Source organism: Artibeus jamaicensis, unplaced genomic scaffold (assembly GCF_021234435.1).
Source record: "Artibeus jamaicensis isolate MK-2021 breed Jamaican fruit bat unplaced genomic scaffold, CSHL_Jam_final scaffold_474, whole genome shotgun sequence".
In the NCBI taxonomy this organism is placed as follows: domain Eukaryota; kingdom Metazoa; phylum Chordata; class Mammalia; order Chiroptera; family Phyllostomidae; genus Artibeus; species Artibeus jamaicensis.
The window spans coordinates 40624615-40651937 of NW_026522046.1; the positions used below are offsets into that span (position 1 = coordinate 40624615).

The 27323-nt window shown below is 49.8% G+C and overlaps 1 protein-coding gene and 1 long non-coding RNA gene across 2 annotated transcripts; one reads left to right on the forward strand and one right to left on the reverse strand.

Moving 5' to 3' along the window:
• Nucleotides 1–15: 15 nt before the first annotated feature.
• On the reverse strand, nt 16–12379 carry LOC128626246 (uncharacterized). Its single transcript, XR_008390170.1, has 4 exons — nt 12326–12379; nt 5601–5665; nt 3209–3456; nt 16–2805 (listed from the first exon to the last, which is right to left on the reverse strand). It is a non-coding gene; the product is annotated as an uncharacterized LOC128626246 (long non-coding RNA).
• On the forward strand, nt 11331–27241 carry SUMO3 (small ubiquitin like modifier 3). Its single transcript, XM_037158213.2, has 4 exons — nt 11331–11477; nt 17126–17254; nt 23569–23640; nt 25860–27241. The coding sequence occupies exons 1-4, from the start codon at nt 11457–11459 to the stop codon at nt 25950–25952; spliced, it is 315 nt and encodes a 104-aa protein (XP_037014108.1). The 5' UTR covers nt 11331–11456; the 3' UTR covers nt 25953–27241.
• The last annotated feature ends 82 nt before the right edge of the window (nt 27242–27323 follow it).

The window sequence follows — 27323 nt, forward strand, 5'->3', positions numbered from 1 at the left end:
AAGGCAGGAGATTGCTTTTGTTCTTATTGTTACTCTGAGGAGGAATCGTGCACATTTCACTTCTTGGTTTGCAAGCTGATTGCAGACTGACAGCCCACAACACTAACGCCACCTCCTGCTGCGGCGGGCCTTCTTCCCTCCCCCCCACTGACAAGCCTTACACAGCAATCAGGGAAAGAAGTTGTCTTTACTTGTGGTGTGTGGGGCAGGGGGGTCGTCCAGTCCCTCGTCATTTTCCCCTAACGCCACAGGGGTGGGTGGGCCAGCTCCCACACGTCAGTTCTGCTGCTTTCTGCATCAGCCCTGCACTGTGGTAGTGACCCTACTTCCTGACTGCAGTTGCGATGAAAAGCATTTAGGACTAAACTCACTTGAAATCTTTTTAAAAATCATTTCTGGATTTTTATTCCCCATCTGAAAAGATTTCACGGTCAATGTTCAGACCACTTACTGTATGATTTTTACATTTGTATCTTTACTAGAACACGAAGATTGTTATCTAATGAAAGCCTGAATTGTAAGTGGAGTTTTGAGACAACCTTCCTAAGCACACAGCTCGGGAGTTGCGTGCTGGTGCACGAACTGCCCTGCTCATTCTCCCGACAGCCTCCTGACAGCAGTGTAGGTCCCGTGTACAGTCACGTGTCCTGCGAGGAGCCCTCACAGGGTCTCTGAGACTCTTTCTGCTGTCGGACTGTGTGCCCGCCCGGAGGAGGAAGGCACATGCCCTGGGCAGCTCCTCTGTGGGGCTCTGCAGTGGGAAGTGGGGTGTCCATGGCCAGCCAAGGGAATCTCCACACACTACACAGAGACACTGGTGACTGTCTTGCTTATAGGATGGCTCCGGCTCTGAGCCACACTCCTTTGGCTCGGATGTGTCATGAGACTTTGCTTTATAAGTATCTCCTCATAAAGTCATTGGCGGCCTCCAGGTGCCCTCTGGCACCATGTATGATGGCTCCATTTCTTTCAGAGCAAGAGACGTGGCTTCACTAATAGATTGAGCGCATGGCAGGGATGGCAGCAGACAATGAAGTGACAGTGGGAGCAGCCTTTCTTAAATCCGAACATACTCCCTGGTGCCGGATGGCTTTGAACTAGAAAAACATTTAGCTTGGGGAAAGTAGGCCAACAGGCACATAAAAGAGGCCACGTGTTCGGTATTCACACTCCTGCTGCTCTCTTACTGTCAGATAAAGTTCCGGTGTAGATGAGGGCGGCCAAAGCAGCGCTCCAGGTCTTCACTGAGGAGAGCCACGCTAGGAATAACATTTCCACAAAACTGGGAGACTGACCCAAACAGTCTATAGTCTTTATTTCTCTGACTTCTTGGGCATTTCACAGCAGTTAAAGTATTACTAAACATTCCTTAGTATTTTAAAGCAGCCTTAAAACTTTGACTTAAAATTCATAGAAGAAACTTTGTAATCCACGTTATCAAACTTTGTATTTAACACAGTAGCTAGTACATACGTAAAATCAGCTAGTGTAGGTTGCTGAGCAGAAAGCGGAGGTGGAGATCATTAAACACAGTGACTCACCTTTCACGAGACACAGAGCCCTCACCAGGCTGTCCGGAAGGCCATCCCGGTCCACATGCTTTCCTCTGAAATAGTACTGAAAGCAGCCGGAAATTATAACCCCGAGAAACCATAAAGTTTGGAGTGCCTTACTTTGTAACCACTTTCTGGTAAGTGATTGAATACATGCTTTTGCTGAATACACTCCGTGTTCCTTGTGCCTCATTTCTCGGTGGTATCACGTCAGTTTGATTGTAGATGCCCCTCGACCGACAGTGGGGATACATCCCGGTAGACTCAGTCTTGGTTGAGAGTGTAAGTCAAAACTGCATGTCACACACTATCCTGCAGAGCATTAGAATCAGCCAGGCCACCTTCACTGTGCTCAGCAGCTGGGCAGAACGGCCTGACAGCGAGGACAGGTGCCGTGTGTATAGTGGTTGCTGACCCCCTGGTCACGCAGCTGATGGGCAGCTGCGGCTCACCTGCTGCCTGGCACCATGAGAGGGTCACACTGCAGATACTAGCCCAGGAAAAGGCCAGAATTCCAGATTTCTGCTGAATTTGTATTGCTTTTGCATCATCATAAAGTGGAAAAATTACAAGTCAGCCATCATAAGCTGGGGGCTGGCTTGGAGCTTGGAGCTGTACTTGGAGACGTAGGGCAGTTAGACTTTCTGGATGAAGGCAGACTTCTGGACCCTTCACGAGGTGTGCGGCACTCTCAGCTTTAATACGGTTGGCAGGGAACAGCCATCTCGTGCCCTTGCCCTCAGCCCAGTCAGTGCAGCGCTGCCCAGCCAGGCCTCCCTTCCGTGGACCCCAGGAGAAAGCAGTCCTGCCTGTGAGCTTTGGTCAACAGGCACCCACCCTCCATCCCTCTTCTGCGGGCCTGGTTTGTGGGGAGTAGCCCCCCCCACTCGAGTCTCTGCTGAGCTGTTTTTACCATCATGTCATCACTGGGACTCGGGGACTTCTGTGTGCTCAGTTAGTGGCTGGAGATACTCCTCAGTCCCCACGGGGAAGTGTGAGTCCCACTGGGCCCAGCTGCACTCCACCCACATCCAGGTGAAAGTACACACGGACAAGCCAACTCCGGCTTCTTCATCCTGGAGTGGCGGGAGCTCACAGGCCTACATCTAGAAGGTGGGAGGCCGGAGGTTGTGTCTCCACCCCGAGGAGTGGTCACAGGGTGGCCTTGGGCTTGGCGAGTCCTTAGTCTCCAGTCCACATGGGAAGCTCACATTAGCCTTGGACTCATTGAAGAAGTCGGATGATGAGACCTCTGCTTGGAAAGGTAAAAAACATGAAAAGTCACGGGAGTAGTGGCCAAGTCCTCACCAACTGGTCCTCAGAGTCCTCCCAGAGCTGGTCCGCGTCCCAGGGCTCCATCCTACTTGTGCATCCGAGCGCCTGGCCGCCACCGCCCGAATGGCCTTGCAGCTCCTGCTCCTGCCCTGTCCCCTCTGGGGGGCGCCCTAATTCCCAGTCCAAGGCCATTTGCACTGCTTTGGCATGAAATGTGTGTGAACTGCGAGCAGGGTCAGATCATAGAAGTAGAATTCTGGATGGAAGTGTCCATGGTGCTTATTTAAAATGGTAGAATGTGCCGCATTACCCCTCACTTGAAGGGGTCTGTGACACTTTGCAAGATGGATGGTGGTAAGCATCCCAAACCAGAACCTCACCTGGAAGTCAGTTCTCTGAGTAGATGGAAGCGCTGGCCCTGTGCCTGTGCGTGTGTGTGTTTGGTACAGGCAGATGCTGGCCGAGGGCATCACTGTCAAGAGCACTAGGACTGCAGCTGCCGAGAGGAGCAGGCCTGGCCGGATGTGACAGGTGGGAAGAGCAGTTGCAGCTGACCGGGGAGACCAGACCGACGGTGACTCCACCCCATCTTGTCAGCACTTCAGCAAGTTGGTGACTGTCACAGTTTCTAAGGAACGAGACCAGGAGGGAGGCAGGACGAGCCCTGGACTGGCCACTGTGGGTCCCCAATCTCTTTCCTATCCTTCCTTCTAGACCCCTTTCCACAGCGCCTCTGCTGGTCCGGCCGCCCCTGGCAGTGCTGTTGTACAAGTCCCAGGCCCTGGGGACAATGCCCTGGTCAGGCAGTGGCTGGTTCAGTTGCCATTCTCTGCTTTGCCAGGAGGCACAGCAGATGGCCCGTGAGTCCCCAGAGCTCCCGACAGACTTGCTGTGGCCTGGTACTCAGCATAAACCTGTGTACTGCAGGCTCAGTGTTGCCACTGCCGAGCTTTCTCTGCTACTTGTCTGCTTCAAGGAGCTGAGGGGACCTGCAGCAGCCACCTCTTTAGGAAATGGAGGCCTGACTCTGTTCTCTGGTACAGGTGTCCAGCCAAGCCTGTAGGACAGGAGGCACCAAGTAAGCTGCGGGGAGGGGCTAGTGGGCAGTTACCGCCTGTTCCCTGTCCCACGCATTCTTCTGGGGGGACACAATCCCCCAAACAGCCTTTGTGAATGAAAGGCTCCATACATTGTTGAGGGAAGAAGAGGCTCATGAGCCACCTGGACTTGATAACCCTTGGCTGCTGAGTTGGACAGACTGCGACATTCTGGTGACTTAGCCCTGGGATGTTTGCCAGTGGGAGGCAGCTGTCCTCCCCATGGTCTTGTGGCTGGGTGTCCCCTGAGCTGCCCAAGTCCTGTGCTTCCAGCTGAGGTGAGGAGGACAGCAGGGCAGCCCCAGTGGGGATGTGACACTATCACCTCCACTCAGGTGCATTGGCAGGAGCGCACTCCTGGCCGGGCAGCTACCTGCCTCACTAGGGCCGCACTGGGAGCAGTGCAGGCTGTCGGGGAACTGCATCCACTTGAGATGATTCCATTCTGCCAGCACCTCCCCTGGGAAAGCCGGTTACAGAGGCCCAGTGCAGGCCCCTCCCTGTGCAGAGAGGCGGGCCTCACCGTTCAGTGGGGACTTGACTTGGTTTGATGGGCTTTCTCTCCACAGCTAAAAAATGTTAGTCCATAGTAGTGAAGAAGTCTCATTGTTCTAAGCCTGAGTGCTAAGGACAATGCCTGTCTACAGGTAAGTCGCAAAATACAGTTAACATGACAGCCTTGCGTAATTCCACAAGTTCCCGTTCTCTAAGGTTAGGGGCAGCGGTACTGAGTCCACAGAATGAAGTTTCTTTGACAGTGGGAGTGGCCATGGGGCTTTTGCAGTGACTCAGAGGCTGGGGTGCTGGCCTGGCTGGAGGCAGCACTTATACTGACATTTCCAAGACGACACTGTCCACCTGCCGGCTCTCGGTGAGGGTTGGTGGTCGACCATGCCCCTGTCCTCTGCTCCCCGCTGCCCAGCTGGGGCGGGGTGAGTCCTGTCCCTCTCTGGGGCTCCCCACCAGCCAGCTGGCCTTTCCAGACACTAACTCTCAGTCATCACTGACACTCGTCTCCGGCACTACCCCTCTTGGGACTTAATCTCGTGTTTTGTGTGTTCTACGTGTTTTTTCCTCTCGACTACTTTCCATATGATCACGTTTGGTCCAGTTAAGTCTATGAGTATCTCCTACTGAGGGTGAAGTGTAGCATTTTCTTCATGCCTCATGATTTTCAACTTTGTCCTAATGAACAGCGTTGCCCTTTTTGTTTATTCAACATTTTTACAAGATCACGGGTGGCCACCTCCAGGTACACCCTCTTAGGGACCCATGCAGAGGGCGACGGCAGGGAGGAGACTGCCCCTGTGTCAGCCTGGGTGCCGGGGGCGGACACAGAGAAACCAGACTGGTTTCTCGGACTGGAACCTAATCTGAAGAGTCGTTAAGTTGGCATAAAAAGGAGTTAATTTGGTCAATGTAAACAGTAGTTAACCCAGTATTAAGAATTGTTAAGTAGGCATAATGAGTAGTTAACATGGTATACAGAGAATTTAACCAGCCATAAAAGTAGCTAACCAGGGCCCTGGCCCCTGTGGCGCAGTTGGTTGGAGTGTCACCCCATAACTGCGAGGCGTGGGTCTGATTCCCAGTGGGGCCAGTGCCTGGGTTTCGGGTTCGATCCCTGGTCCAGGCGGAGGCACGGTCTGGGTGTGTACAAGCCCGGTCTGGGTACCTGTGAGAGGCGGCCAGTCAGTGCTTCTCTCTTGCATTGAAGTTTCTCTCTCTCCCTTCCTCTCTCTAAAAGCAATGAAAAAAACAAAGAGTCCTTGGGTAAGCATAAAAAAAATTAAGTTAACCAGACATGAAGAATAGTTAACCAGGCATAAAGAATAGTTAACCTGCTTGCCAGAGAGATACCAGCTGCACCCAGGACTGGGTGGCTCACACCGAGGACCCGAGTGGTGGGCCCAGCCCCAAGCAGGAGGCGCCCCGTCCTGAGCTGGCTCGAAAGCCTCACTATGCTGAGTTCTTCAGAACGGAACTGCAGGGCGGGTGCGTGCAGTTGGGTGGCTCACTCAGGAGACCTAGCCCCGTTTCCCAAGAATGGTGGCATGGCCTGCCCCTACCCAAGTGGACACTGACCCAGGGAGGCAGGAAGGGCAGGGAGAGGTAGGGCCAGCTCTCGAGAAGCCTACCACAGAGCTGGGATAAGCAGCTGAATCCCGGGGATCCAGACACCAAAATCAGGAGAGAGTGTTTCAGAGGGCACAGGGAACTCGGTGCCGTGCTCTGAAAGTGTACAGTGATGTATTCCGGGATCAGAGCCAGCAGGCCCAGGACAGTGGGGGGCTGTGGGCAGCCCTGCCCTGGCTCCATAGCGTCTAAGGACTCTCACCATGACCAGCCCAAGCCAGACCCTGTCACCTGAACTCTACAGTCTGCAGAGCACTGTAGTGTCCCTGCGCTGCCCTACCCAGGTCCACCACGCTATCTCTCTGGTCGCCTGGAGCGTGGCTAGCCCCACTGTTCTCCCTATAGCCCCTTCTCCCTGGCCTGAGGGACCTCTTTAAACTGTAAATATGACCCACTCAATGCCCCTCCTCTGCCACGGTTCCCACAGTTCCCTTAGAAAAAGGCCCGAGCGCTGTGATGACCTAGAACACCCTTTGCTCTGCTCCATCTGCACCCTCCTCTCCTTCAGCACGCCAGCTCCTTCGTGCCTGGAACAAGCTGAGGCCCTCACCTGGAGCACCTTCCCAGGCTTCCAGGCAGCTCCTGACTCTACTCCCTCTATTTCAGGTGTGTGAACTTATCCTAAGCACCTACCCAAAGAGCCCTCCTTTGCTATGATCTGTTCCCTCACTCAAATCTACTATTCTGTTCTGGCCACCAAATGTAGCAGGGTTTAACCACAGAAACAGAACCAGTAGGCTGTCTGTCCAACCATCCACTCATCCATCCATCCACCAACTACCTCCCACCCATCTGTCTATCCCTCTTTCCATTCATGCACCTGTCCATCCATCCATCTTCTATGGATCTCTTTCAGGGAATTGGCTTCCACAATCATGGGGTTATAAGTCCCACAAAGTCCCTGTAAGCCTCTTTCCCCATCTGATGCTAGGACTTCAAGTCCATAGGGTGGGCAGACAGAAAGGGAGGGTCATGAGCAGCAGGGCCTCTCAAGAAAGGGTTGAGCCCCAGGACAGCACAAGCCCCTGCTATGAGCTCACCAGGCACTTGTGAAATGGATTAATAGTTGGGTGGATGGATGGGTGGATAATGAATGGTTGGATAAATAGATGGATGGTGGGTGGATAGATGGGTAGATGGATGGGTGGATAAGTGGTTGGATGAATGGGTGGATGGGTGAGTGGGGGGTGGGTAGTGGGGTGAGTAGTTGGATAGATGGATAGGTTGGGCGGATGGGTGAATGGGGAGGTGGGTGTATGGGTAAACGGGTGGATGGATGGATGAGTGGATGGATTCCTTTCAGAAGACATTTTTGTTATTGTACAAAGTTGGTATTTATTTAGACTTCTCTATAAATGTGTGCTCTTTATTGTATTTCCACGCTTTCTTCTCCCTTCATTACCTCCTGTTTTTTTTTTTCTTTTAAAATTTTAGCAACATAAGCTTTAATTCAATGGCCAGAGAATGGAGAGGCAGGTGTTAAAGATCAATTTCTCATTCTAGAGAAGTCTGGGGGAGATCATAGGGGTAACACAATGAGGGGGAGGCATATGCATTAGTTTTCCAGGAACGGGTGGGTCCCTTCCCAGAACTGGGGCGCCATCCCTTTTCTCCTCTCACATTCCAAGTCAGATCTGTCACGGTGCCAGTGGGTGTGGCAGTTAGCAGGCAGGGAATAATGGGCTTCAGGGTCTCCTGGAGGTGACTCAGCACTGTCTTGGTTCAGGCTGTCTTTGGTCAGTTTGTTATTCTAGTCCTCTTCCTTTGTTTGTGTTATCCCAGTAAGAACAACCAACATGGACAAAACATGGTGGTAGGAGTCCTAGTTGGGAGGGTTGCTTGTTTGGGTGGCCGGCAGCCCAGTGAGTGGGAACAGGTATCATGACGACTATATTACAATATATAACTTAATTATATCTTGGCCTTTATCTGTTCATCATAATGTTCATGTTTCCCTTGGTTTTGGATCATTTGTCCTCAGTTTTCTATGTAAACTTTTATTTGATTCTGGGTATTGGTTATGACAATATTTTTGTTAATTTGAGACCCTGGACAATGCTCTTTTCCTCCAGAAGCAAAAGCAGCCTTTGTTTTCAGGCTGTTAATAGGAAGGAGAACCAGTCAGCTTCGCCCAACTTGGGAGCGAACTGTGTGGATGCTGGGTTTCAGTCTTTGTGCAGACTGACCTCTTTACACCCCAGCCTGACTCCTTTGCTCTGGGCCTCAGCGCTTTAGGTCAAGGTCCAGGTTATTTATCAGAGCCACACACCCCACAAGTTTATCCTGTCGTTGGCCATGCCCATTCTGTGAGACTCAAAAGCAGCCTTCAGTGTCTTAACTCTTGTCCATTGCATGCATTTATGGGCTGCATTATATGTCTCTCTCCCCCTCTCTTCCTCTTCCTCCCCCTCCCTCTCTCCACGCATACAGAGGGAAGGACACAGGGATGTGGTGGCCACCTACAAGCCAGGGAGAGGGGCCTCACCTGAAACCAATCCTGCTGGTACCTTGATCTCAGACTACCAGCCTCCAGCACTGTGAGAAAAAGTGACTGTTGTCTAAGCTGCCCAGGCTGTGTATTTTCTTACGGCAGCCTGAGCTGACTAACACATCGTACGAACTACCAAATGTATCTAAGGGAAAAATCACTTCCCTCCTTTCTGGGATCTTCGCTCCTCAGAGAAAGTTTTCTATGTTTTGGTAGCTATCTAATGCCTTCAGATCTTCAAAATATTTCATACAGATCTTCTAGTTGCTCAAAACCACAATAGTTTTATAACTTGCTTTAAGAAACTTACTAACATCATATGAGCGTCTTATCTACTATTTTTTAAAAAATCATCACTCAAGGATGTGTTTATTGATTTTAGAGAGAAGGGAGAGAGAGAGAAAGAGACAGGGAGACAGAGAGAGAGAGAGAGAGAGAGAGACAAACATCGACATGAGAGAGACACCCAGCAGCTTCCCATTTGTGCCCAACTAGGGATTTAACCTGCACCCCAGGTATGTTCCCTGGCTGGTAATCAAACCACAACCTTTCTGTGTATGAGACAATGCTCCAACCAATCAAGCCATCAGACCAGGGCCATTATTTTTTAGACATTTAATAGTGACATAACCTTTCATTATATGAGTAGACCATAGTTTAATTAATTTCTTATTGTAACACATTTAGATACTGTGTTTTATCAATTCTAAATTATACATTTTTCACACTTTAAGTCTGAAACCAAGATGTGTCTTCCATCCATAACCCATCACAGTTTAATGTATATGTGGCACATATGTTATCTTTTATAACTGAGGCTGTCCTGGAGTTGTTGATGGATCTGAACACTGCTATCCCCAGTCATACCATAGCCAACAGTCTGGGGTTTGATTCCCGTTGTCTGCCTCTGTCTTGGAAGAGGCTGGTTCTCAAAGGCTGCCCTCTTTCGGAAGCACAGCTTGAGCTGGCCATTCTGCCTGGGGATCTGCTGGCAGAGGAGGGTCACTGTCCAGGATGAAAAGGACCAAACCCTCTGACCCGGCTGAGATGGGAGGTTGGCTCTCAGTCCTTTCATGGAGAGACTTGTCAACATGTGAAATGACAGCCCTATTTTGGGGAGCCCCCTTCCCTTCCTAAATGTACCTCTGGTCAAGAAAGTAAATTTTTAGGAGTCAGAGATGGTTTGTGAAATTAGAGCCCATAAAAACTTGGCACCATGGCTTGCGATGGGAACAGGAAGTAAGTGGAACCCAGCCGGCTGGGTCTTAGGATGGACATTGTTCTGTCACTTAGGTTCAAATCCAAACCCCGCTATTTCTTAGCTGTGTGATCTGTACAGCCTACCCTCCCCCTAAACTTTAGTTTCTTAATTGGCAACATAGGGATCATGAGGGTCCCAGCTTCTGTTTTGTGATGCTTGAGTAGTACTATGCTTGGCACACTTTTGAGTGATAGATAAATGTAGGCCATCACCGGTCCATTTCATTTGAAGGCATCAGGATTACAGACAGGGAGGGTAGGAAGAGCCAGGGCTTGCTAAGAATGTGCACCTCAAAGTAGTGAAAGGACATACTGACAGTGGCCCCCATTCTCTGGCACATTTTTGATGTCCACTGGAGCCCATCTCAGTGGGGTCTAACCCTGGGTTTGCCCTGAGAGGCAATAGGGCACATCAGTCAATCTCATTGACCAACTGCCTGCTTTCAAATCTCAGTCATACCACTTACAAACTCTGGGACCTCAGGGTATGGAACTTAATTTCAGAGTACCTCAATTTCCTCACCTATAAAATGGGCTGCTGTGAGAATTAGGTTCAGAGTACTAGCATCTGGCACAGGGTATGCACTCCAGAAATGTCAGCAAACCGGTCACAACAAGGTCTCCTACTCCCGTCTCATCTCCCCTAGGTGCTCAGCTTCCACTTGCCAGGTTCAGAAGCCTCAGGTGGGGACCAGACAAAAGAAGAGGAAGCCTGAGGAAAGCCCAGCTAAGCTCAGAGTGAGACGTGGACAGGAAAAGGACATGCTGTATCCCTGATCCTTGTTTATGCGTGTCCACCTGCAGCTCTGGGTGGAGGTGACTTGAGTTTTTGTGGGTTTCAAAATGAATAAATGCCATGTGTCCTTGGTGGAGCTGATGTGAGGGTCAGCTTTGGCCTGCCTTCTAGTTCCGGAGTTCCTCATGACCTGACATTCGGCACCTGGGTGAAGAAGGCCCCTTTTCCAGTAGGCACCCTGGCATACCCAGGTCCTCTGTGGCCACCGAAGGTGGTTTACCAGACAGGCCTTATTTTCCTTTTTCCATGGAGAAATGCATTCTCCATGCGGGAACTGAGTGGCGGTACCTGGGCTTCGCTGGCTGAGTTCAAGCAGACGGGGACTAGGTCTGTGGATCAGGGCACTGAGGCAGACAGACCCCAAAGTATTGCATCAGTCGTCGTCCCTGCAGCCCTGAGGCTGCACCCGACCCAGCCTTCTGCCTAGCTCTTTGTGTGACACTCCCATTCCCACGCCCCGCCCCGACCCCAGAGTCCAGAGCGATTCCGCCTTGGGTGCCCTGTGCCGCTCTAAAGTCCCAGCGCGCCCCACCCCCACCTCTTGGTGCCCCGAGCGCCCCCGGGTGTTGGGGTGCTGAGATGGCGCGGAGCCCCGCCCCGTGACGCATTCCGAATCGTCCGGAACCTCAGCCCAACCAGGCGCGCGCTCGACGCCTCCGGGCGCGCGCCTCGTGCACGCGCGCCCCCACGTGACCTTGCCCCGGCCAACCAGTGCGCGGGGATTTGGGGGGCAAAGCGCGGCCCCGCGAGCAGTTGCGGCGGGAGAGCGGCGGGCCGAGAGCGTGACTTGCCCGCTCCCGCGCTGCCTAATTCCTTTCCTCCGCTCAGCCACCCCGCCACCGCTCGCAATCATGTCTGAGGAAAAGCCCAAGGTAAGTGCTGGTGAGCGCGGGCCATCCTTCGCTCGACCCCCTCCCGTGCCGTTCTGTCTGCTTCTGCCGCGCACTGGGCACCTTCCGGATCTTGGCACTGCCTCCTCGGCCAGGGTACAACATGGTAGTCTGGGCCAGCCCGAGCCCGGGCCTCCCGCCCCTCCCCCCGCAGTGGAGCTGCTCTGCTCCCCTCCCCCAGCCTGCCTGCCCCGCCCTCCGCCCAAGCCCCGCCTCGCCTTCAGCCCAGGCTCCGCCCTACCCTCCACCCCCACAGCCCAGCCTGCCCTCCGCTCAGGCTCCGCCCCTACATCGCAGGCGGGTCTTCACACCCCCTGCCCAGGCTCCGCCCCAACTGCTCGACCCTCACCCCCTGGCGTGGCCCTTAGGGTCTTGCTCCCACTTCCACTAGGTTCAGGTCCACCACTAGGACGGGGGCGGGGCCTACACGGAGCTCGGAGGTACCGTGAGGAGACCCCTCGTCACAACCCTCTTGGCTCCAGTGCCCCGTTACTGCCGCCCCTTACCTGGCGGCCTATATACCGTGTCCTGGACCACCTGCCGCATCCAGACCCCCCCTTCCAGACTGCCCTCTCCCTCCTGGGTCCCTTCTACCGACATCGCTCCTACCACCTCTGGAAAACCAGCTCCCCTTCCATCTCAAACCCCAGTTGCAGGAATCTGGGACCCTGCCATCCCCTTTCACGGAGAAACGCTCCCCCCCTCCACGACCCTTCTCCTGGACCTTCCTTCTCCAAGACCTGTGTCACAGCGGCCGTTCACCCACTAGCCCCCTCGCTCAGAGATCTGTCGGGCTACCGAACCTGTATGGGCGCGCTGCCGACCTTTACCTTACTGCTCCTCCTGCCTCACCCTCGGGCGTGCGCTCACCCTTTCGCGCCAGGCCCTGCGGGTGTGCGCCCCTCCTCCCCACGTTGTCCCCACTAGTCCCCATGGCGCCCTCTGCTGTGTGTTCCTCCAGGGCAGTGATTTTCCTTGACTTTTTTCTTTCGTTTCCTTTTCCTTTTAAATTTATTGATTTTAGAGGGAGACAGAGAGAGCAGGGGAGAGAGAAAGGAAAATGTCGATTTGTTTTTCCACTTATTTATGCATTTGTTGGTTGATTGTGGTTATGTGCTCTTACTGAGGATGGAACCTGCAACCTTGGCTATGGGGAGGATGTTCTGACCAACTGAGATACCCTGCCAGGGCCTGGGCAGCGATTTTCAACCTTTTTAATCTGATGGCACACTTAAACTAACTACTGAAATTCTGTGGCACACCCCAAAATATATTTTTTGCCGATCTAACAAAAATAGGTAGGATTTTGATTCATTTACATCTGACGGCTATTGTGTTGACTGTGTCATTTTTTTATTTGACAATCGAAGGGACAAGAGGTGAGTGCCCTGACCAAATAGTCAAGTATTGCGTATTTTAAAAATTCTGTGGCACACTGGTTGAAAATCACTTTTCCAGGATATTGGCTGTCAGTCTTTGAGAAGGTCCACAGCTGTTGTGTAACTACTCTTACTGAAAACAGGTTTCCAAAGTTTTTGGTCTGCACTGTCAGAGTTTGTTTATCCGACCAAAAGGAAGCACTGCTGTTGAGTTGAATGCTCTGCACACAGGCTTCCTCCGATGCCAGCCTGGTGCCGGAGATTGCAGCCCTCAACACCATGGATGTGGAAGCCAGCACCCCCTCTGCCCTGCTTTGAGTCAAGATCGCATTCTAAGCAAACTTCCTCTCTCCGTGTTCTGTTGGAGCTAGCTGCCTTCGCCTTTTGTACCACCCCTCCCAGCCTGATCATTTGGCCAAATATAAATGCCTTTCTTTGTTTTCTGGGTGGCTTCCCTTTACTGAAGTTTACAATGAAATACACACAGTACTTGTTTCTTCAGTAAGTAAGTTTAAACTTAACTCTCCCACGTGGTCAACTTCCATGGCCCTTTCAGTTGAATAAACGTATTTGTATTGTGTACAAAATGACTAAGTGGTTTGCAGTGCTTTTGGTGCCAGCCGAGGAGCCCTCTGCTCTGGGTTTGGCTGGGAGGGGCGGAGGCGCACTCCCAGGTCATGGAACTGGCAGGAAGAAAACCTTGTAGGTCAGCGGGGAAAGCAGCTTCTCACTCCCCTGCGTAGCTGAAGCAGGGAGCTGACTACAATGAATTGTGGATTGTGTGAGTTGTTTTTAGGGTTTCTTTTCTTTTTAAAGATTGTATTTATTTTAGAGTGAAAGGGACAGAGAGGGACAGAAGCATCAATGTGTGAGAGAAATATCGATTGGTTGCCTCTCGCACACTCCTACTGGTAGAAAGAGGGGAAACCTGGCCTGCAAGCCAGGTATGCGCCCTGACCAGGAATTGAACCAGAGAACCCTGGTTCACAGAAGGGCACTCAGTCCACTGAGCCATGCCAGCCAGGGCTGTTTTTCTTTCTTTTACTCCTTGTATATTAGGAGCTCACCAGGGGTCTGGTACAGGCCAGTATTCTTGGTGTCCCTCCTTTGGAGGAGAGAGGTACCTGGGGCCTTCTCTGGCTGTACTAGCTCCGCCCCCTACTGTCCACTTAGGGAACCGGTGCCCTCCTCGTCCCTGGTGAGGAGGCCCACTGCCCAGTCCTACTGCCTTTCTCTGCCTGGTCTGCAGCTGCTGCCCTGTGTTTCTGTTTGTTTTGTGTTTTGGTTCCTGCATCTGTTTGTTTGAACCCATCTATAATTTTTCATTATAAAAACAAATGTTTCCTCTGTCCACATGCACAAGAATTAAGTTGGACTCAACACCACATACAAAAATTAACTCAATGGATTAAGGACCTAAATAGAAGACCTAAAACAGTAAAACTCTTAGGTGAAAACAGGACAAACACTTCTCAGCATTGAACGTGGCAATGATTTCTTGGGTATGATGCCATAGGCACAGACAACAAGAGTAAAAACAAACTGGACTTCACGAAAATTTAAAAATCTGTGCATCAAAGGATACTGTCAACAGTAAAAAGGCAACCTACAGAAGGGGAGAGGATATGAGCGAATCATCTATATAAAGTAATAAAGGGTTAATATGTGGAATATGTACAGAACTTATAAAACTCAACAACTGAAAAACAGTCCCATTCAAAAATGGGCAAAGGACTTGAGTAGACATTTCTCAAAAGAAGGTATACGAACAGTCAATAAGAGCCCTGGCCTTGCCCAGGTGGTTAGATTGTTGTCCTTATACACCAAGGCTGCGGGTTCAATTCCTGGTCAGGGCACATACAAGAATCACCCAATGGATACATAGTTAAGTGGAACAACAAATTGATGTTTCTGTCTCTTTCTCTCTGGCTCCCTTTCTCTAAAATCAGCACATAAAAAAATTAAACCATCAATGTTCAGTAAGGACATGAAAACATGCTTAAAATCATCAATTGTTGGGGAAATGCAAATCAAGACCACACACCCAGTGGGATGGTTACTATCAAAAAAACAGAAAACAAGTGCTGGTGAGGACATGGAGCAGTCGGAACCCTCATGCACTGGTGGTTGGAATGTAAAATGGTGCAGCAGCTGGGAAAACAGTATGGAGTGTCCTAAAAAATTAATATAGGAACATCCTGTGACCCAGCAATGCCACTTCTGGGTATGTACTCAAAATAATTAAAAGCAGGTTCTCAAGAGGTACACTCGTACTCACTGCAGCATCATTTACAGCAGCTAAAATGTGGAAGCAGCCCACGTGTGCATCGATGGATGAGTAGACTACAACATGTGGTCCATCCGTACAATGGAATGTTATTTGGCCTTAAAAAGGAGATTCTGACATATACTATGGTGTGGATAAACCTTGAAGACATATGCCAAGTTAAATAAGCCAGTCACAAATAGGCGATTACTGTGTGATTCCACTTATACGAGGGACCTGGAGTCATCAAATTCAGAGAAAGAAAGTAGATGGTGGGCTGGGGGAGGGGAGTTAGAGTTTAATGGTGATGGAGTTTCAGTTCTACAAGATGAAAAGAGTTCTGGAGATTGATGATAGTGATACTCCCACAACATTATGAATGTGTTTAATGCCACTGGAAATGGTTCAAATAGTAAATTTCAGGTTATGTGTTTTTTTAACAATAAAAAATGGGGAAAATTTCCTAAGTGCAGTGTGGTGCCCTGGATCGGGTCCTGGAACAGAAAAAGGACACTGGTGAAATTAGTTGTGAAGCTCGGGTCGGCGCTGATGATGTGCCAGCCAGTGCTGGTTTCTTAGGTGTAGCAAGTGCCGTGGGTGCCAGATACTAATGTTTGGGAGACAGGGGGGTGGGGGGGGGGATTTTCAGGAGCTCTCTGTCTCTGTTTTGCAACTTTTCTGTAAATGTAAAAATTGTTCCAAAACAATTTTATTTGGGAAAAAAACCCAAATGCATGTTTAATCTCTGGGGGATGAGGGTACTCCTAGAGGGGACCCCACAGCCCATCCCGGCCTCCCGTCCCTGAGCACTCCCGGCTTGTGTCGCTGGGTTTGCCTGCACTGGAGTCCACGCTGTAGACAGGGGTGTGTGGTGCCTAGCCAAGCTGCCACCCAAGGCTGCAGCAGGGTAGGTACCACCACAGGGTGACTTCCTTCAGGCTCCTTGCTGGGGACTTGCCTCTTAGAGGCACTCCGAGCTCCCCAGACTGCTGCACTGCCATTCAGCTTCAAGCCAGAGTGCGGGATGTTGCCACTTGCCCCCCAGCACCCTCTCTGTTAGGACAGAGGGAGCAGGGCCCCAGCCCTCCCAGCAGGGGGCGAAGGAGAGCGGATATGACCCCACAAAAGCTGGCCAGTAGCCCCGGCCCAGAGCCCCGTTGTGGAGGTCAGCTCTTCTGGGGTGCGCTGACAAGGGACACACGGGGAAAAGGGCACGTGTGCCAGCCGGAGAAAGTACAGTTACTTGGAGTTCCATCAAATCTTTTTATTTTCAGATTGACTGGGGTCAGCTTCATCATTTTGTTCAAAAATAACACCTTTATTCCCAAACAGTGCCAGATAAATGAGGTGGCCCTGTGTCTGCAGGACCCCTACTGTGCCCTGTAGGCGCTTCGCTCTGGTTCTCAGGAAATGCCTCTCAGACTGAGCTGCGGCTCCAGGACACAGACTTGGGCATCCATTGTATGTGCGATTGCTCAGGGGCTGTGAGCGAGTCAACGATCAAGTGCCTCTTGAGTGTCCCCCCAGTCAAATGGGGCTGACTGAGCCACATGAGGGAGGGCTGGTGCCCTACGTGGTGTCAGCCACCAGCAGGTGGAAGCTGCCGCACACACTGCTGCCCAGAAAGACTAGCACATGATGGCTTGTCTCTCCCGAGGCTTCACAGAGCAATCTATGGCAGACACGGGCTTGGTCTCCGTTTTTTCTGGATTGAACAGATTTTTTTCTTGGAAGGACCAATCTATGAGCTTTGTGTATTTGTATTGAATTTCCTTACACATGGATGCTTCACAAGTAGAAGTTAAAAATAAATTCTGTGTAAAAATAAAACCATCACATGAGTGACTCTAGATTGCTGGAGAACTTTAAGAAATAGGTTGCTTTAACTTCAAAACCCTCCTGCAATCACCTAAAGGGCTTGCCCTTTAAAAAATAGTGGTTATTTTTGGACACGGGGTTGAGGTCCAGTGTCATATGTTTTGCAGGAGGGAGTGAAGACAGAGAATGACCACATCAACCTGAAAGTGGCCGGGCAGGATGGCTCTGTGGTCCAGTTCAAGATCAAGAGACACACCCCACTGAGCAAGCTGATGAAGGCCTACTGTGAGCGGCAGGTGCGCCGGTGGGCTGGGTGCGACTGCTGTCACCGTGTGTGCAGGCTGTTCAGGGCTCCACTGTCCTGGAAGTGTGTGTACCCATGCATGTGTCTGCACATGTATGCATGGATATGTGCATGTGTGATGTGTTTGCATGTATGCATGCATATTTGTGCATGTGTGTCTGTGCAAAGTGTGCGTGCTCTGTGGTTGTCATCTCTCTTCAGCCCTCTTAACCTCCAGGTCGTGCCCATCAGCTCTTGTCTCAGCATGGGAGATGGAAGGCCGCCCCTGCCCCCGGGGGCTGAGGGTGATGGCTCACCTGCGGTTGGAATCAGTGCGTGTGTGGCTGCCTTCCTTGGAGGCTGCGGTGGAACGGTGGAATGTGTGCTGTGCCGTTGCTCCTTCACATGGTAGCTGGAACGTGCTTTGGAGACACAGCCCTCATCACAGTTTATTTTTATTTTATTTTTTTATTGTTTATGCTACTACAGGTGTCCCATTTTCCCCCTTTCATTCCCATCCTCGTCAGATTAGATTCCACAACATGTTTGATTCCCTTTATTTACCAGTTTTCAAAATAAAAAGCCGACTCACTTGCATCTTCCCCCAGTGACCAGTTAGGTTGAATGCTTAAACATTTTTTTCTATTGATTTGAGAGAGAGAGAGGAAGGGGTAGGCAGGGGAGCAGGGTGGGAGGAGAGAGAAAGAAAAAGAAAGAAGGAAACATCCATCTGTTGTTCCATTTATTTATGCACTCATTGGTTGATTCTTGTATGTGCCCTGACCAGGGATTTAACCTGCAACCTTGGCATATTGGGACGACGCTCTAACCAACCGAGTTACTCAGCCAGAGCCAGACTGAGCATTTTTAGTTGTGATTATTTTTGTTAGTGTCATAAACTTACAGCCCAAACATATTTGTGCTTTGTCTCTGCATCGGTTTTGCTGTCACTGTGCTCTGTTGGACTGACCTTTGGTCCTGGGGCTTATCCCATCCACTCAAGTCGTCTCATTTGGTGGCTTTGCCTGTGTACTGCTGTGGGTAGGATGAGTGCCCTGGCCACTTCCCCAGGGATCCCGTCCCTTTTAAGGGGAGGGGTCCTTCCTCTGGCTTCTTTGGAAATAAAAGTGTTTAGTCCATTTCCATTCCTGGCTTTGGTCGTTCATGCCGAGGGTTTTTGTTGTGAAAGACACCATGGAGAAGCCATGCCTCCCTCTTTGCCCTCCTGCTTCTCAAACCCTGCTCCTCAGAGGCCTTGTCGTCACTCCTTCCACTTTCACTTCTTTTGTAAATATGCTCGTACTTTTCCTTCCTGTGTTGCGATTTTAGAGATCTTCACCTGTGGAAGGTGGGGATTTGGCTCTGACATTGCCACCTCTCACCCTTCCCTCACCCTTCCATCACCCTTGCAGTCGATGGCTCTGGCATCTACTGGACTCTGGCACCGTGAGAGAGCTGTCCGCGGGACCACACCACGGACTCTGTTTACATACCTGTCTCGTCCAAGTTGTTTTGCCTAGTCTGGTGATAGCTGTGTGCCCATTATTAATGCAACCTCCACATTCTCCCCCGTGCTGCCCAGTTCCCTGGTAGGCAGGCATCGGTGGTCACTGCCACCTCTTTGTGTCCTTGCATTTCCCACCATCCCTCCTGGGCCCCTCCTGTCCTGCCCCACCTGGAAAGGTTTTTTTTTTTTTTTGAGGCCAGCTGCATGTCTGTCTGTCATCTCAGAGTCATTCTGGAAACTTCTTTCACTTCCTCCTTTGCATTTTCTGGATCAGTCTTCTGCCTTTTTTGATGGAGCACGTCTTCCAGTCTCTTGTTCAGAAATGGTACATGAGACGCAACATCTGAGGCACCGCAGTCTGAAAATGACTTGCTCTTTATGAGCCTGTGTGCTTGCATATTTGACTGCATGCAGATTTCCAGATTGAAATTCATTTTCCTTCTTTTGGAGTTACTGCATCATTTTCTCCTGGCTTCTAACGGTGTGAAAAGTTCAGTGACATTCTGATTGTCTTTCCTTTGTATGTATCTTGGTTTTTCTGAGCATTTTTGGAACCTCATTCCCATTTCCCATGTTCTGGAGGTTCACCATCACATACTTTGAGGTGTGTGGTTTTATCACCCGTTTCTCAGGCTCTTTCAGTCTAGAAACTTGTTTTTAGTTCAGGAGGTATACCTTCGATTAGTCCTTCATAGCGTGTGCCCTCTCTGTCTCTGCTCTCTCTTGAAATTCCTGTCCGTGGTGCATGTGCCGTTGTAGAATGTTAGCTGTGACCACGTCCACTGTTCTGCATCGGGTTTCGTCATTGCCGTTAGTTTCCTATCTGGGATCTTTTTCAACTTTAGGTGGACAACTTTGTCATGACTTCTAGTTTCCAAAAGTTCTTGTTCTTTGAGGCTCCTTCTTCCCTACTGGCAACTTACTATTGTTTACTAACTCCCTAAGAATTCCATCTATGCGTATGCATGTGTGCACATGCATGCGAGTATCCATACATGCATGTACATGCATATGCATTTGTGCATGCCTGTGTGTGAAGTGGCCTTGGATCCCACCCCCTTCCTTGCCTTCCATGTTCCTCCATCTTAGGTTTGGTCTCTCACTTATTTGAGTCTTTCCTTAAATACCCTCTGACCCTTGGTTAACTACTCATATTTAAGACTGAAGCACTGAAAAGCTGATGGAAAACTGCACACACAGGTGTGTGGACAGGGCTCACACATGGAGGGGACAGTGACCTGCCAGGGTAGTGGTTCTATGAGGGGCTTCCAGATGAGTCTGTGAGTTTCCCAGAAGTCGAGCCCCATCCCTCCCCACTCCCTCCCCGTCTGTGCTCTGGGAGTGCAGTGGAATCGGGGAGGGGGCTCAGAGGGGGCCTGGGGTGCACCTGCTGCTCCTTACCGCATCACTCAAGCCTGGGGCTCCCTCTGCCTGTGGAAGGCACAGCGTCTGGCCTCTTGAGCTTGGTGGCCCTAACTTGGGGGGCTGATAGGAACCTTCAGGAATTATCCAAAATCAGCTGCTTTCTGCATCTCTGCCTCCCCAACCGTCTGTGCCTGTTCCTTGCCTCTTGGGGCTGTATCTTGTTGCCCCCACCCCGTCTGGACCTTGGGGTCTCGCATCCAGGACTTCGGAGCTCCCAGCTCATTGCTGACACCTCTTTTCTGCTGGCTCATTGCCCTCCTGTTCTTTGTCCTGCTGTTTATACCTTCTTAAAATTTCTTTATATTTTTTCAGTAGAGTTTCAGGAGCAGCAGAGATGTGTGTTTTAATCCTGTTTCTACTGTTTAAGCAAAATCAGAGCTGCTTTTAAAAAGGCTGGCGTGGCTCAGTAGATGGAATGCCGGCCTGCAAACCAGGGGTGTTGCCTGTTCCGGTCAGGGGACAGGACTGGGTTGCAGCCACGTCCCCGGTTGGGGGTGTGTGAGAAGCAACCACACATTGATGTTTCTCTCCCTCTCTTTCTCCCTCCCTTCCTTTCTCTAAAAATAAATAAATAAAAACTTTTTTTTAAAAAAGGCAGTGTCTTTGCCCTGACTGGTGTGGCTCCATTGGGCATCATTCCACAAAGCGAAAAAGGTCCCTCATCTGGTTCCCTGCAGGGCACGTGCCTGGGTTGCTGGTATGGTCGCTGGTTGGGGTGTTTGAGAGGCACCAGTTGATGTTTCTCACGGCGGTGTTTCTCTCCCTCTCTTCCCCTCCTCTCTCTCTAAACATAAATAAAACTGAAAAAATACAAAGGCGGTGTCCTTGCACCCTGACCATGTCACCAGTCCCTCAGGATGCAGAACGTCAGCAAGTGCTCCTCTTTGGAGGGAAAATGCCCTCCCTCCTGTCTTTCTTAAGGCCACAGCCATCAGGACTGCATCCCAGTTTTATACAATCTTCTTGTCATGTGCCTCCTGTCACCTGACCTGTTTTCAAGAATGTTTTTTAAATAGATTTTATTGATTATGCTATTACAGTTGTCCCATTTCCCTCCCCCTTTTTATTGCCCTCCACCCTGCACACCCCCTCCCACCCATATTCCCCCACTTTAGTTCATGTCCATGGGTTGTACATGTAAGTTCTTCAGCTTCTACATTTCCTATACTATTCTTAACCTCCCCCTGTCTATTTTCTGCCTACCATTTATGCTTATTCCCTGTACCATTCCCCCCTCCCCCTCCTACCTCTCTGCTGATAAACCTCTATGAGGTCTCCATTTCTATAATTCTGTTCCTATAATTCTAGTTGTTTGCTTAGTTCATTTTTGTTTTTGTTTTAGGTGTGGTTGTTAATAATCGTGAGTTTACTGTCATTTTACAGTTCATATTTTTAATCTTCTTTTTCTTAGATAAATCCCTTTAACATGTCATGTAATAAGGGCTTAGTGACGATGAATTCCTTGAACTTGACCTTATCTGGGGAGCACTTTATCTGCCCTTCCATTCTAAATGAAAGCTTTGCTGGATAGAGCAATCCTGGATGTAGGTCCTTGTCTTTCATGACTTGGAATACTTCTTCCCAGCCCCTTCTTGCCTGTAAGTTCTCTTTTGAGAAATCAGCTGACAGTCTTATGGGCACTCCTTTGTGGGTAACTGTCTCCTTTTCTCTTGTTTCCTTTTCTCTTTTGCTTTTAAGATTCTCTCCTTATCTTTAATCTTGGGTAATGTAATTATGATGTGCCTTGGTGTGTTCATCCTTGGGTCCAACTTTTTAAAAAATATATTTATTTATTTTTAGAGAGAGGGGAAGGGAAGGAGAAAGAGTGAGAGAGAAACATCAATGTGTGGTTGCCTCTCATGTGTCCCCTACTGGGGACCTGGCCTGCAACCCAGGCATGTGTCCTGACTGGGAATTGAACCGGCGACCCTTTGCTTCACAGGCCCATGCTCAATCCACCAAGCTACACCAGCCAGGGCTGGGTCCAGCTTCTTCGGGACTTTGAGCTTCCTGGACTTCCTGGAAGTCTTTTTTTTTTTTTTTGCCAGTTGGAGAAGTTCCCCTTCATTATTTGTTCAGATAAGTTTTCAATTTCTTGCTCTTCCTCATATCCTCTGGCACCCCTATGATTTGGATATTGGAACATTTAAAGATGTCCTGGAGGTTCCTAAACATCTCCTCATATATTTCGATTCTTGTTTCTTCATCCTGTTCTGGTTGACTGTTTCTTTCTTCCTTCTGGTCCGCTCCATTGATTTGAGTCCCAGTTTTCTTCCCGTCGTGGTTTGTTCTCTGTGCATTTTCCTTTATTTCACTTAGTATAGCTTTCATTTTTTCCTCTAATTTGCGACCATATTCAACCAATCCTGTGAACATCCTGATTACCAGTATTTTGAACTCTGCATCTGATAGGGTGGCTATCTCTTTGTCACTTAGTTGTATTTTTTCTGGAGCTTTGATCTGTTTTTTCCATTTGGGCCATATTTCTTTGTCTTGGTATACGTGTTATGAAGCAAGGGGCAGAGCCTTAGGTGTTCACCAGGGTGGGGCCACCCATGTCAGTGTGTTGTGATGCTGTATGTGGGGAAGGGGTAGAGAGGAAACAATGACACTTGCTCTGCTCTCTGCCAGATTTCAGTCACTTCCCCCACTTCCCACAAGCAAATAGGGCCCTTCTTGTGCTGATTCCCAGGTGGACTTGTGTACATCCTGGGACCCTGTGGGTCTCTCCAACTCTCCTGTGAGGTTGGGAGTTTCTCCTGCGGCTGCCTCAACCCCCACAGGTTTATTCAGTCAAGAGGCTTTGAGGCTTTCTTTACCTGCACTGGAGTCCTGGGTTGCGCAGTCTGTGTTGCTCCCTGGTTGTTCCTCCTGGTTTATCCTCATGCGAACTGCCACCTTGATGAAAGTCCTCTCCACCCTGGCTGCCCAACTCTGCCCCTCCTACTGGTCCGTTTGAATGTTTTTTAACTCTTTGGTTGTTGGACTTCCATACAGTTCGATTGTCAGTTCTGGTGTTTCTTGTTTTTAAATTTGTCATTGTTCTTCCTTTGGTTGTGCAAGGAGGCACAGTGTGTCTACTTATACCTCCATCCTGGCCGGAAGTCCAGACCCAGCTTTTCTCTGAGAATGTTTTAAAGGAGGAAAGTGGTGGTGTCAGCAGTAGAAATCCTGTTTGGCCTCTAACGTGGGAGGGATGAGTGAGGGCAAGTTCCTGGGGCTACATTCGCTGGAGCGGTGCTCTCTGAAGGTGCTGGTGCACAGGAAATGGACTGCAAGCCCACCAGTAGGTTTGCAGTCTGCTGGATCATCAGTCTGCATATTCAGAATCCTGGTCTTTTGATGTAAAATATTTGATGTGTTTTAGCTTAATGACATATGCCTTTTCTTTGTAGGGCTTGTCAATGAGACAGATCAGATTCCGGTTTGACGGCCAGCCAATTAATGAAGCAGACACCCCGGCCCAGGTAAGAAAGCGGTCAGGTGCTCCAGGCTGCTTCCCACCTGCACTTTGACTAACTGCTGTTCAAGGTGTCCCTGTTGGGGAGCTACTGACTGGTGCTTATATGAGATACATATGTTTTCTTAATGTCCTACCTTTCTAATTGGGCAGTTCAGTGTTTCAAATGGGAATGATGCCGCTTTGTCAGTCATACTCCTCCAGGCTGGGAAGTGCAGCGGGTGGGCCGGGGACTCAGCAGAGGAGGTCCAGGACAGATGGGCTGAATACTCACACCCCCTGCTGGTCTTGACATTAGTCAATTTGTAGCTAACTTAGTGGTTTGCTTCTTATGCCCTGTAAACATCTGTGCATAAAGGGTATGAGTAGAAAGGAGTGAGTTTTTATGAGTCAGGAAGTTAGTTTTTGTTAAGCACCCCACCTCCCACCCGACAACCCTCTTAGCATTGGCTCAGCATGTTGCTGTGCACGGTCCCACTGTGGAAAAGCTTCGGATGGAGGAGGCTGAGGGTTGATCTGTGGGTCTTGTCATTCATCATCTGGATGACCTTGTGATCCAGTCACTTACTTGTGGGGGGGCTCTGCCTGCAGAGGCACCCCTGTCCACCACAGAGGAGAATAAGTCTATCAAGACGTGATCTGCTTGGGAAGGAAAGGTGGCCACTCTCTCAAAGGAGAAGGGCCAGGAGCATGTTCCTCATTGGGCTTTTGTTGGGTTTAGTTTGCAAAGGAATATGTGTAAAGCTTATCAATCATTGTCAGGCAGTAAGGATCAAACAATAGGTAACATACAAAGAACTATGAGGGCTTATTCTGAGTCAGGGTCAGTTAGCTAAAGGTCTATAAAACTTTGGGAAACAAGCTCATTTTATGTTTGGACCTTTATCAGAAAACTGAGGACATTCTTAGCAAAGCAGGTTTCACAGGATTTTATGTATTCTTTCTTAGGCCTGATGGCCCCAGGGAACCTGCCCTTTCCAGCACAGGGCTGCACTGCCCTTTGTCATTGTTTCAGGCTTAAGTCAGGCAGGGGAAGTAAGGCAGCCAAGAAATTAGACTTCTTGCATTTAGAATGAGGACTCAGGCTATGTCAAAGCTAAGGGGCGAGGGTCCATCACCCCCTTTTCTATAGCCCCCTAAGTCCTTCCCTGAGGGCCCCTTCATGACTGTGCCTGTGTTAGGTCGTCCCTCCCTTGAGGAATCTTACCCATCTCTGGCTAACCAGTCATCTGCTTGGGGCCAAGCAGGGTGAAGTAAAAGGGGGCAGGGGCAGAGGTAGTGCCCCTGCCAGGGAGATAAGCTTTGTGTCCTTAGTGGCTTATGGTCCCCAGGTCTCTCAGTCAGCCTTAGCCATGGCAGGGGTTACAGCTTCTGAAACCAGGCAGGGCGATTCCCAACACTTATTCTGTTGGGAGTCTCATTAGGCTTGTCCTTTAGGGAGGGAGAATCAGAGTGAGAATCATGTAGAAGGGCTGCACGTTTCTGACCAGTTGAGGAACTCTTCTGCTACGGAGATGGTGGTTGGCTCTGTGAAGATTTCTGGGAGGCCTGCCCTGGGCCGCGGGCTGGAAAGCCCTTCACCCACCTGTCACTTGGCTCCTGCCCGGGTAGTGTCTGCAGCAGGACAGGGCCCTCCAACCCTATTTAGTGTATGATTTGCAGCTTTCTTTTGTTCTGAGAATGGACAAAGGTCAGAGCAGATGTCCATGCCCGCAGTGTAAGTGGAGAGGAGCATTTGCCCATCCTTGGCCTGGTCTTGAAGGGGAGGGACAGGGAGCAGCGGTGCCACTAGCAGCAGGTCGCTGCCTGAGAGGGTTCTTTTTGGACTGGGTTTGCTTTGGAATCCACAGGCACCATCCAGCCTTGGTGCTGCTCACTGGGTGTTCCTAACGGGAACATTTAAGGAATAATTTTAGATACTCATTCATTTTTGAATGGGACTTAGTTTTTCTCTCTGTCAGTTAGAGTTAGTTTTAACTTCTTTTGTTAGGGGAATGTTGGTGAATATGCAGCTTATTGGAAATCCTAAACAAAGCCTCTTCTCCCTGCATATGACCCAGGAGGGAGGGCCACAGAGCAAAGGTGTGACAGGGTGGTGTGCACCAGTGCAAGGGAGACAGTGCAGTGGACATGTGTGGTCAGTTGAACAGTTTCTGTTCCTCTGATGGTGAGAAAACTAACAGCTTTCCCCTCTCTCACTGTGCCCCGTCATGTCGATCCTGCCAGCTGGAAATGGAGGACGAAGACACCATCGACGTGTTCCAGCAGCAGACAGGAGGCTCGAGGGTGACTGGCTGCCTCTTGGGATGTGGTCTCTAGAGGGACCAGCCCCACTTTGTCACTGTCCTTGCATTTGCTGTCAAATAGTGAACATGTGACCATGCCAATCACAAAGGAGTCTGCAGGAACCAAGGACATCCACCAAAATTCCTTTCCTCTCTGACATGCTGCAGGTGCAACTCAAACCGTCTGCAGGGACAAATCCTCGCCTGAAACCAGGCCAGCCACAGTGTCATGTTTGTTTAGGAAAATGAGTTGCAAAATTTCTGGGGTTTGTTTTTGCTTTCATTTTTGTCTTTCCCCTCCTATGACATTTCCCTGAAGCTTGTGGTGTGAATGTCCTCTTAGTCTAGATGGGGATTGTATCCTAGGTATTAAATAAGCCCTCCTGCTTATTTTATCACATACAGAGCTCATGTCACCAAAGTCGGGGTGCTTCTGTGGGACACATTTTGGGGGCATTGTGGGGATGGGAGACAAACTTCCACTTACTGTTTCTTGTAGGTTTTTAAAATACTAACTATTGCAAGTTTAGATTTTGTGGGAATATAGTAAAGTTGAAGGGAGAATACTGGAATGCGTTTTAGAAGGTGAAAAGAAAATAACCAAGTCCCTCCATAGTGTGGCCCTGGACGCTCTGTTCCTCTGCTGTCTGCTTGGGCAGAGGTGGGCCTAAGGCCCCCCACAGTGCACGGGCAAAGTGGGGTGCAGCGGAAATAGGCTTTTCCCCTTTTCTTTTTTTAAAAAAATTTCAGTTACCGTTTATATTCAATATGATTTTGTATTAATTTCAGGTGTCCTCCTTTGTTAATACACAGGAAAGTAATTCCCACGTTTCTCACCTGGTAGTGCACTGTGGCCTCAGAGTTCTTCCAGTATTTGCTTCTGATGAGTACTTATGGTCTCTACATAAAAAGTACGATTAGGTATTTCTGACTTTGCAGTGACATTTTTGTGTAAAAGAGCTACTTCAAAGTGCAGTTACAAGTGGGCCCTGGGCAAAGACAACTTCATGTCCTCACGGACTGTGCTCTGCCGCTTTCCAACATTAGCCGTGATTTCATTTCGGTGAAGCATTTTGGGACCTGTTCAGTTCTCCTCCTGCCCTTCCATGTGGAGCCCCTGCTGCCTGGTGGCCCTGCTCTGCCTCGTTCTGGCACCTGGACAGTGCGACCTCGACCATCTCTTGCTTGCCTGGAATCTTGCCTTTGTGTTTCGCTGTTGGGGCGTGGATGTGGTGTCTGCTGGCTCTGCTGTTTGTTCACAATTTGTACATTCTTTGTTGTCCTTTACTACTGTACACAGTAAATATAGTTTGGTATTCTGTCTCTTGTATTAAATCCTGCATTTGGAGGTTGCGGCCAACTGTCACAATGCAACACTTGTAATGACCACTCAGTGAGTCCACTC

Excerpts from the sequence above, each read along its gene's own strand:
- SUMO3 (XM_037158213.2), top strand. The coding sequence starts at position 11,457 with ATGTCTGAGGAAAAGCCCAAG. Across the intron at positions 11,478-17,125 it reads TGTCTGAGGAAAAGCCCAAG|GAGGGAGTGAAGACAGAGAA; the intron begins GTAAGTGCTGGT and ends TATGTTTTGCAG. Across the intron at positions 23,641-25,859 it reads AAGCAGACACCCCGGCCCAG|CTGGAAATGGAGGACGAAGA; the intron begins GTAAGAAAGCGG and ends CGATCCTGCCAG.